Source organism: Mobula hypostoma, chromosome 2 (genome assembly GCF_963921235.1).
Source record: "Mobula hypostoma chromosome 2, sMobHyp1.1, whole genome shotgun sequence".
Taxonomy (NCBI): Eukaryota; Metazoa; Chordata; class Chondrichthyes; order Myliobatiformes; family Myliobatidae; genus Mobula; species Mobula hypostoma.
The window spans coordinates 87078027-87089362 of NC_086098.1; the positions used below are offsets into that span (position 1 = coordinate 87078027).

At 39.5% G+C, this 11336-nt stretch overlaps 1 protein-coding gene across 2 annotated transcripts in view; it reads left to right on the forward strand.

Moving 5' to 3' along the window:
- The window catches only part of shprh (SNF2 histone linker PHD RING helicase), a 71461-nt gene extending 63339 nt beyond the window's left edge, over positions 1–8122 (forward strand). The window contains exons 31-32 of one of the 2 annotated variants that reach the window (XM_063040007.1): positions 4895–5020; positions 5737–8122. In XM_063040007.1, coding sequence (XP_062896077.1) covers positions 4895–4994 — 100 coding nt within the window. In that variant the 3' untranslated portion in view covers positions 4995–5020; positions 5737–8122. Of the gene's footprint in view, positions 1–4894 lie in introns of both variants that reach the window. The other variant, XM_063039997.1, reaches the window with a different exon arrangement.
- The last annotated feature ends 3214 nt before the right edge of the window (positions 8123–11336 follow it).

Below are 11336 nucleotides of genomic sequence, written 5' to 3' on the forward strand. Positions count from 1 at the left end.
GATCTGAGTAGCCAGGGCATTAAAGGTTATGGTGAGAAGGCGGGGGAGTGGGACTAAATGGGAGAATGGATCAGCTCATGATAAAATGGCGGAGCAGACTCGATGGGCTGAATGGCCGACTTCTGCTCCTTTGTCTTATGGTCTTATAATGCTTAAATTATTGAGCAAAAGACCTGCAGCAATTTAAAAGCTGAGTCCAAATCCCATCCAAAGCAACTAGGCAATTTAAGTTCAGTTTATTAAATAATATGGAATTCAAGAAGTAAGCTAGTCCCAGTAATAGTGACCATGGTTACCGAATTCATTGTAAAGCCCCCTACCAGTCTGGCTTATATGTGACACCAGATTCTCACCAATGTGGTTGGCTCAGTAGCCTTCCAAAATACCTTTAGTAAAGCATACATTTTTATATTTAAGCTAATTAAGAACATGAGGAGACAGACCTTCTGGCATTGATCTAGGCACTGAAACAGCAAATGCACTCCCAGCCTAGCTGCCCTTCCAAGTTCCTTGTCATAAACCTTCAGAGACTAGTGTGGAAATTGGGAGAGCAATTCCATGGACTTGTCAAGCAGCAGCCTGATCTAGTTATGCTCACAATAGACCCAATGTCCCCAACTCTTCCATTAAGAGTCCTTGCACACATTCTCACCAGAGGTGACAACACAGATATGCAGTCAGGAAGGACAGGCTCGGCATCAGGTTAAACACCAAGAAGCCTTCTACTGCTTACCACCTCCTGACCCTTCTCAGCTGAAGAATCAGTTGAACAACACTTGGAAGAAGAAGAGACAGGCAAATGATGTTGACTGAATGGAGACTTCAATATCCATCCCCAGCAATGGCTCAGTGCTACTTGAAACAGCTTAGTTCTGAAGGACAGACAGTAGGCTATATTTGCAAAGTGGGCTAAATAAGTTAAAGTGAGGGATAACATCGTCCTCACCTGACAACTAGAAACTGACGTGCCTGTATATAATGGCATTGGCAGGAGTGACAAACAATCCAAAGTTCAAAATTCAAAGTATATTTTATTAACAAAGTACATGCATATTACCATATACAACCCTGAGATTCATTTTCCTGTGGGATTACTCAACAAATCTATGGAATAATAACCATAACAGAATCAGTAAAAGACCACCCAACTAGGGCATTCAACTGGAGAGCAGAAGACAATAACTGCAGATACAAAAAGAAAGAAAGAAAAATAAATAAATAAACAATAAATATTGGGAACATGAGATGAAGAGTCCTTGAAAGTCAGTCCATTGGTTGTGGGAACATTTCAATGTTGACACAAGTGAAGTTGAGTGAAGTTATCCATTTGGTTCAAGCTCCTGATGGTTGAGGGCTAGTAACTGTTCCTGAACCTGGTGGTGTGAGTCCTGAAGCTCTTGTACCTTCTTCCTGAAGGGAGCAGCAAGAAGAGAGCATGGCGTGAGTGGTTGGGGTTCCTGATGATGGATGCTACTGTCCTGCAACAGCGTTTCATGTACAAACGTAGATGTGCTCAATGGTTGGGAGGGCTTTATGCATGATAAAGGCAATACATCTCCAAATGTGTGGAATGTACCTTCGAGGGGAACATGCTGATGGTGATGATGATGAAGACTGTTGTCTAAGTTCCTCTTGGTGGTCAAAGCTGCACGTTTGGGAAGTACTGCTGATGTACTAGGTAGTAACTGCAGTGCATTTTACCTATTTTATGCTGCTAATGAAAAGGGTGATTGTTGGGGGCTACTTTGAACTGGTGGTGTTTAACTTCTTAACATAGAAACATAGAAAACATACAGCACAATACAGGCCCTTCAGTCCACAATGCTGTGCCAAAAATGTAATTACTTTAGAAATTACCTAGGGTTATCCATAGCCATCTATTTTTCTAAGCTCCATGTACCTATGCAGGAGCCTCTTAAAAGATCCTATTGTATCCGCCTCCACCACTGTCTCCAGCAGCCCATTCCACGCACTCACCATTCTCTGCGTAAAAAAAACTTGCCCTGACATCCTCTCTGTACCTACTTCCAAGCACCTTAAAACTGTGCCCTCTCGTGTTAGCCATTTCAGCCCTGGACAAAAGCCTTTGACCATTCACGCGATCAATGCCTCTCATCATCTTATACACCTCTATTAGGTCACCTGTCATCGTCGCTCCAAGGAGAAAAGGCCAAGTTCACTCAATCTATTCTCATAAGGCATGCTCCCCAATGCAGGCAACTTCCTTGTAAGACTCCTCTGCACCTTTTCTATAGTTTCCACATCCTTCCTATACTGAGGTAACCAGGACTGAGCGCAATACTCCAAGTGGGGTCTATACAGCTGCAACATTACCTCTTGGCTCTTGAACTCAGTCCCACAGTTGATGAAGGCCAATGCACCTTCTTAACCACCAAGTATGCCTTCTTAACCACAGAGTCAACCTGCGTAGTAGCTTTGAGTGTCCTATGGACTTGGACCCCAAGATCCCTCTGATCCTCCATACTGCCAAGAGTCTTACCATTATTATTATATTCTGCCATAATATTTGACCTACCAAAATGAACCACCTCAGACTTATCTGGGTTGAACTCCATCTGCCACTTCTCAGCCCAGTTTTGCATCCTATCAATGTCCCGCTGTAACCTCTGACAGTTCTCCACACTATCCAAAACACTCCCAACCTTTGTGTCATCAGTAAATTTACTAACCCATCCCTACACTTCCTCATCCTCAAGAACTTACATTCTTGAATTTTATAAATGCAGCAAATGCCAGTTGCTCAGTTTTGATCTTCTGGATATGTTTCAAATGAATTTTTGTAGGACTTTCCATTCAAAGACATTGGTGTTTGCATACCAGGCTGTGATGCAGCCAGTCAATATGCTCTCCATTACACATCTATTGAAGTTTGTCAAAGTTTTAGATGTCCTGCGGAATCTGCGAAAACTCCTAAAGAAGTAGAGATGCTGCCATGCTTTCTTCATAATTGCACTACCCAGGACAGGACCTCTGAAATAATGACACCTAGGAATTTAAAGTTGCTGACCCTCTCTACCTCTGATCCTTCGATGAGGCTCGCTCATGGATCTCTGTTCTCCTTCTCCTGAAGTCTACAGTCAGCTTCTTGGTCTTACTTACATTGTGTAAGAGGTTGTTGTTATAGCACTGCTCAGCCAGATTATCAATCTCCATACTATGTGCTGACTTATCACCACCTTTGATTTGGCCTACGACAGTGGTGCCATCAGCAAACTTGAATATGGTTTTGGAGCTGTGTTTATGGAGACGAAGTCCCATCTTCAGACTGAGGATGTGCTACATATTGATGCACCTGCTAAATGGGATACATTTGAGGTATATCCAGAAGATCAGAACTGGGCAAGTGGCATTTGCTAAACACTACCAGTTCAAAGTAGCCCCCAACAATCACCATTTTCATTAGCAGCACAACATCTGTAAAATGCACTGCAGTTACTACCTGGTAACAATACCTCCCAAACATGCAGCTTTGGCTACCAAGCAGAACTTGGAAAACAGCCTTCATCATCACCAGGATCTGCATGCTCCCCTCGAACGTACATTCCACACTGATTTGAGATATCATCACTAGGTCAAAATCTTCTCATTCATGACCCAACAATTAGTGTGAATTCTGCACCAGAAGGTTTGTGGTACGTTAAGATGACATCTGAGCTTAAAAGATGATTTTAAGAGTGCATAATTCATCTCTGTGATTGTCTTTTACATACTTCTGAAAGAATAGCTAGATCCTTGGTAAAACAAAAACACATTTTCCAGTACCTAGTACTCCTTCAACATGGAATATTGAAGAAATTCTCTATGGTCATTCTTCACTGCTCAGCCTTATTTATTTGCTGTTTGTAGAAGATTGCCTTCATTATAACAGTAACTGTGTCAAAGTACTATTATGTCTGAAAGGTATAGTACATTCTGAAATTGTGAAGGACACTGTAATTAGAACATAGAATTGTACAGTACAGGTTGTTTGGCCTAAGATGCTTTGCCAACCATTTAACCTACTCCAAGATCAATATATCCCTTCCCTCCCACCCGCTATATAACCCTCTATTTTTCTATCATCCATGGCCCTAGCTAAATGTGTTTTAAATATCTCTAATGTACCTGCCTCTACCACCACCCCTGACAGTGCATTCCATGCAACTACCACTCTCTGTGTAAAACAGCCTACTTCTGACATCCCCTTATACTTTCCTCCAATCACCTTAAAATTATGCACCCTTGTGTTAGCTATTTCTGCCCTGGGAAAATACCTCTGGCTGTCCAGAATACACTCCATCTACTACCACCCTTGACCTTCTATGGGCAAGCCAATTCTGAATGCACACAGCCAAATTTCCTTGAATCCCATGCCTTCTGACTTTCTGAATGAGCCTACCATGGGGAACCTTGTCAAACACCTTATTAAAATCTATATCCAGTGGATTCTGGTGAATTGGGCAATCAGTTGATCAGAACAGCTGCTTATTTGGGACAACTCTTAGAGAACAAAAACTAATTGAGAAAATAGGTGTGATTCCCTTTGTTTATTTGGGGCATTATGCCACTTAATTGGGACAGGAAATTGCTGCCGGTTTCTAACTAATGTCGGTTGCATGCAGTTGTCAGCCTTTAAGCACTGCACTGTGAAACAGTTTTGAAATAGCGTCAGTTGCATGTGTTTGTGTTTAACAAACAGTGATTTTTGTCACTAATAGTTGGCAAGATAAAAGCAGTAAGACAATTCAAAACTTTTTGCTTACTGCATCCAGTGCTCTATCTTCATCAATTTGTTTTGTATATAATTTTCTTAGAAAGGAGATTGATAATCAGACATTTAAAGTTTTTATATTATTTGGAAATTAATGCATTTTTCTTTCTGATTGGTCTTTAGTCATAACAAGTCAGTAATTGTACAATCAGAAGCATCTGTGCTGACAGTGGGGGACCTAGCTGATCTCTTCTCAGAAGAAGAAAGGACTACAGATGGATGAAGCAAGATCACTGCCTATGCACTAAGGTTATATTAAGTAGTATGAACTATGTATAGAAAAATATTCATTCTCCACCCGGACAACAATGAAACCAAAACAAAATGAACCCTGAGTGAGATTGAATTAAGGCATAGACATTGATTATTTGTTAATAACTCTGAATGGTGAATAAAATGGGGAATTTCAACTTTCATGTTCAATACTGTGTGGTGTGGCAAGATGAACAGTTAAACCTTGGGTTACAGTAGAGAAGCTGTAGAGTAGTGAAACATTTGGTCCAAATTTTACCACAGTGGCTTCTGTGCACTTCAGTTTGTCGTCAGTCCAGAGGTCATGTGACATTTAACTATATAGGGGGAGCAACAACTGGACCAGTAAAATTTAGTTTTGGGAAAACAATGCAGGACTGAAGTGAAGCGTGAATTTAAATGTAAATCAAGTTTAGGAAGAAGGTTGGATTAAAAGAAGAGGGATGAGATAGAGTGGAAAAATACAAAGAAATATCTGTGCAACCAGGGAACGAGACTGCACACTTACAGTGAAACCAAAAAAGGAGAGCTGAAATTCTACAATGAAGTTAGAAATTCCTGGAGACTCTCATGCAGGTTAGGCAGCACTTATGGAAAGAAAAAAAAACGTTAGTTTTCTGTCCTGAAGGGTTCTTGACCTGAAATTAATTGTTTTGTTTTCCACAGAAGTTTCTTAAACTGTTTCCAGCATTTTATTTTATTTTATTTTTTAGAGATACAGCATGGTCGCAGGCCCACACTGCCCAATTACACCCATGGGACCAGTTGACCTACTAACCGGTATGTGCTTGGAATGTAGGAGGAAGCCAGAGCACCAAGAGGAAAGCCACATGGTCACGGGGAGAACATACAAGCTCCTTACAATTAGTGGTGGAATTGAACGCAGGTCGCTGGTGCTGTTACCGTAGCCACCACACTACTGTGCCACCTTTTCACTTCTTACTCCACACTTGTAATATTTGATCACCATTGCAGAGCCATTGTTAAAGGGATATGTGCACTAAAGATTAAATACATTAATGTTCTTGTTGAATTTAATGAGTAGTTAATACATACAGCAAATATGCTTTTTAGTGAACGTGGGGGAAATCTAAGGCGGAGAAGCTGTTTTAAGTGGAACTAATGGCAAAATCAAGTTTCTGGACGTTCACAGTTAGTCATGCACTTCAACATTAGAGATTGCTGTGCCATTTATCCATAAATTGTAGAAAGTACTAATAACCTGTGCTGTTACTTGCATTCAAAGTCTTTCGATGGTTGCATTGTGTTAACCCTCTCAGCTGCAATGTTTCTGGTACAAGGAGCTAAATTGTTTTTCTTTCTTTCCCTGTTCTAATGAAGGGTACTGCACCTGAAATGCTAACTAATGAATTTTTTTCTCCCCATTGATGCCACCTGATCTGCTGAATTTTTCCTGCAGTTTTTGTTTTTAGTGCAGATCTCCACTCTTCACAGGAGGAGTTGATAGAACTGTGGGAGGAATAAAATTAGATGAATGTACATGATTAATTTGCTTGTTGATTGGTGGGCTGAAAAGCTGCTTCTGTACCTCTCTGACATTAAATATGGCCATTTTCTATCTTCGTACTTTGGAATCTGCACATACCTATGACAGAAGAATTTTTTGTCAGAGATACGTGGCTCTTGCGGATAGAAATCTTTTTGAAACTACTGAACTGATAATTGACTTTATATTTTTATAAGTTGATCTTTATGTAAAATCCCTTGGGGAAAAAGTTGAACCTTGTCAATTGAATCACCAGACTTCAAAGTTCAAAGTAAATGTATTATTAAAGTATGTATATATCATCATATCCTGTGCTGAGATTCATTTTCTTTGTACAGGCTTGGTTCAGTTGATCGTATTGTTCCCTGTTCATCAGAAGTTTAATGCAACCCACCCCCTCCAGGGACAATATGGTGAAAGTACTACCCTATGTCAGGTGTTTCAGGTGTAAAGTGAAACTGAGGCTCACTCTGTCCTAACAAGTGGACATTAAATATCCTGTGCAACCAACAACTTGCACAGCTGCAACATAATGTCCCAACTCCTATACCCAAACTGGTGAAGATCTAGCATGCTAAACATTTTCTTCACCATCCTGTTTACCTGTGATGTTGATTTCCACAAACCATGTGCTTGTATTCCTCAGTCCCTCTGTTTCATTACTCTCCCTAGTGCCTGACCATTTGTTGTACACGTCGTACATTGGTTGGCTTTCCTAAATACAGCAGCTCACTGTTATCTGTATTGAAATTTACTTGCCATTCCTTGGCCCACTTCTCTAACTGATCAAAATCCCCTTGTAACCTTCTTCACTATTAACAAATAGAATTTATTATTCTGAGCCCTACCTGTGCAAAATTGGTGTTTGGTTCTGATATGTTATGATCTGATGAGTAGAATTTTTTCTTTGTACATTGCTGTCATGTGATCTAGTTTCACTTTAACTGAGCAAAAACCATTTGATACCTATTAACAGCTTCTCTCTTAATATAATTCTTCTGTAAATTCTTCTTTCTTTTCAGTCATACACTGTGTAATCATTGCAGCAACAATTTGTAAATTTCTGTTTTAGTAATTATACATCCTGCTTAATATATGGATATGTTGATCAGGGCAAACCACTGAGGAATTGTGAGAGACAAGTATTTTTAAACCAACCTTAATAAGGGCCTCCTTGGACAGAGCCAGGCAGGATGTCCTGAGTAAGGCCACCTGGTGATCTAAGGAGAGCCACATATCTCATTGCCAAGTACTAGTCCTGCAGTCATCAGACCATCACCTCACCTCCGTGAATCATTGGATATGACTGGCATGAGCTCTGGTCACTCAAGGTTGAATTGCTAAGTTCTCATTTGGCTTCAGAGTTCTATCCAGTGGCCGTCAATGATATTGTTTAAATAGCATTTTGAGCAATAATTAGTCCTGAACTCCTCTGTGGTTCTGAAAAAAAAACTTGAGTTTCATTCTAGGAGTATCATTTCAAAAGAAAAAATGTCAAAAATTCCATGTTTTTTATGTTTTTTATCATTTAAAGCTTTAGGACGTTTTTGTTTCAGGTGATACATTTGATTGAGAACAAATAAAGATTAATAATTCATTAAAAAGTTAAATTTCTAACTTTCTGGCATGCTCTCTGATAATTGTTCAGTGTGATTGATTGCTCAGTTGCTGGATTCAAGGAATCCCCTATTGCAAATGTCTGGCAGCAAGTAACATCGAAAGAAGCCTATAATGTTATATACCTAGGTTTTTCTGCAGTATTGTCAGCAAAAACAATTTCACTTCTTATTGTAAAGCCTGGAAAATTCAGTGGTGGTAAGTAAGTTCAGTACCAAAGCTTTCATTCTTACATGAGGAAAGGTCGGTATACATGTTATAAACCTATTATTCATATTCTCCTTCATGATGTTACAAACAGCCAATAGACAAATTCCCTTTCACATCTTTAAAATACAATCATCCCTGAGATTGCTATGTTCTTTGTCACATACATTTAACTCTACTAAAATTTGGATTTATATATTAGGAAGAATTTACACACTCAATACATATTTAGACTAGTGTCAGAAAAGACTATCTTCAGATTGCTGTTATAGATGAGATAGGAACATTTAGAATAGACAAGGGCAATATTTTTTATTGATTGAAAGGTTGGTGTTGATAAAGTTTGAGTGGCTGGGAGCTAGATGCTAATGAAATGTTGAATAAAAAAAATAACTTGCATTTTATGCAGAAACTTTTACATCAACACAATGTTCCAACCATGTTACAATCAATGAACTATTTTTCAATTACGTGAAAATCAAAATTTAAAATAAACTGCAGATGTTAGAAATCTAAAATAAAAAGGCATATAATGCTAGAAATACTCAGCAGGTCAGAACACATCAGATGCAGGTGAAACAGTTAATGTTTCAGTTTAAAGACCCTTTGTCAGAAGGTTTAGGAAGGAGACAAGTTTATTAAGCTGCAGGGAGGGTTGTGGAGAAGGACATCTCGGTGGAATGCAATGCTATTTTAGAAGAAATACAAGTGAATCACTACTTCAGCTGGAAAGACTGGGTCCCTGGATTGTGGGAGGAAAAGGGGTGATAGGACAAGTTTTGCATGACCTGCATTTCCTGTTCATTTCACTCCACATTCTGCCTGACTGCTGAGTTCCTTCAGCAGTATTTTTATATATTGAGGAAGATTATTTCAGATTTACATTATCCTCAGAATTATTCCCTTGTATCAACAGGACATTTACTGATCAGCCAGTACCATTTGAAATGGCGGAAAGTATTAAGGGGCTGTTTATGCCCACTGATACATTATCAGATGATTTGAAGGTAAGCTTCCTTCTGTTGAAAATTGTAAAAGAATTTCCTGTGAATGCTAGGTGATTTTTCCTATTTTGCCAAATTAGCATTGGGAAGAATGTCACTCCTGGCACTCCTAGGGTGCAGGTAGCAAAGCTGTACATGCAACACAACTACAGCACCTGTGATCGCGGATCGGGGTTCAATACCTGCTGCTAATAGTAAGGTGTTTGTATGTTCTCCCCGTGACCATGTGGACTTTGTCGGGGTACTCTAATTCCCATATTCTACAGATTTACAGTTAGGGTTAGTGAGTTGGGGGGCATGCTATTTTGGCACCTCAAGCATGGCGACACTTGCAGGCTGCCCCGCCCAACCCTTCGCTGGTATTCTTTGATGTAAATTACACATTTCCTGTATGTTTTGATGGAATGTGTCAAATAAAGCTAATCTTTATCTAATTTGTATTATTGATAATACGTACTATTCAATCTAATTGTTGGACACAAGAGACTGCAGATGTTGGAATTTGGAGCAACAAGGTGCTTTTGCTGTTGTTCTGCAAAGGCTTGAATCCCCTCAGCCCCATCACCTCAGTGGATATGGGTATAGGTTCAAGAGTGGAGCGACCATTAGCCACTTACAGATGACATCAAGCTGTATGCCAGAAATGAAAGAGACACTGACTCATCAATCCACCTGACAAGGGTATACTGCAGAGACATTGGGAGGTCTTTTGGGCTGGAGAAGTGCAGCTGGATGGTAGTGAAGAGAGACAAACTCATCAAGACTGAAGGCTGCATACCAGATGTACAGGACAGCTAAAAGTATGTGTTTGGAATGTGGGAGGGAATTGGAACACACAGAGGAAACCTACGTGGTCACGGGGAGAACATTCAAGTTCCTTACATACAACAGTGGGAACAGAATCCAGATCAGAGGTCACTGATTCTGTAAACGTTGTGTTAAGCTCTATGCTACTGTGCTGTCCATACCACTACACTACCTCATTTACAGCGGATCTTACACAAGCTCTAAATTTATTGATCTGTGATTTATTGTTTCAGCTCAGATTTTTAGCTGATCATGTTCCTGTAGCCAAAGAGTCTGCTACCAAATGAGCTTAAATTAATGCTGCTGTGGGATGTGAGCATGTGAGCTTACATCTCTGGTTCATTGTGCTTTGTTTTCACTTCAACTGTTTTAAATGTGTGAATCAAGCTTACAACTTATTCACAGAGCTGTAAACTTGACGCTTTTATGCATGTGGCCTCCCTACTGCCAGGGTAGGTTCGTGCTCAATTCAGCAATTGGCAATTAGAAAGCTATATGGGAACCTCTAGAAAAACTGCAGAAGCAATTATAGCTATATGGGAAATTCTCAAAAAACCTTCAGCTATTATGCATATAGGAAATTCATTTTCTCACTCCCCATATGCTTAACACGGTCCCATTATTTTACAATGAAAGCACATTAAACTGAGTCAGATGTTCAAAGTTAGCAGGACCTTCATATAGGGGACATCTGGTAGAAAGATACTATTGGAAACAACTATCTTCTTAATAATACTTTTGATAAGATTTGAACAACTTACTGCAGTTGTAGTTTAATCATTTGTACTTTTTAACTAATTCATGTGTTTTTCACAGTGGTGGTTTGTCCCTACTTACTGGCGGAAAGCAATATAGCTGTTAAACGAACGGTTTTTCACCTTTCTCATTTTTCTTTGGCTAAGTATTAACCATTACCCATGAGGTATAATTCTACAACCAGTGACTGGTTTAGTTAATCTGAGGAATTTCTCTTATCTCCACTATAAAAGTGATGGATTTTTCAGAGGCGCCATCTTTTATCTTCGGCTTCTGAATGCTTTTCATTCATCTTAGCTTCATTTCTCAGCTCTTTATTGGGTTGCTTAGTATTTGTATGTTTGTTTGTACTTTAAAATAAACGATTGTTATGAATTTAAGACCGCTTGCCATTCCTGATCAGAAAATAAACATA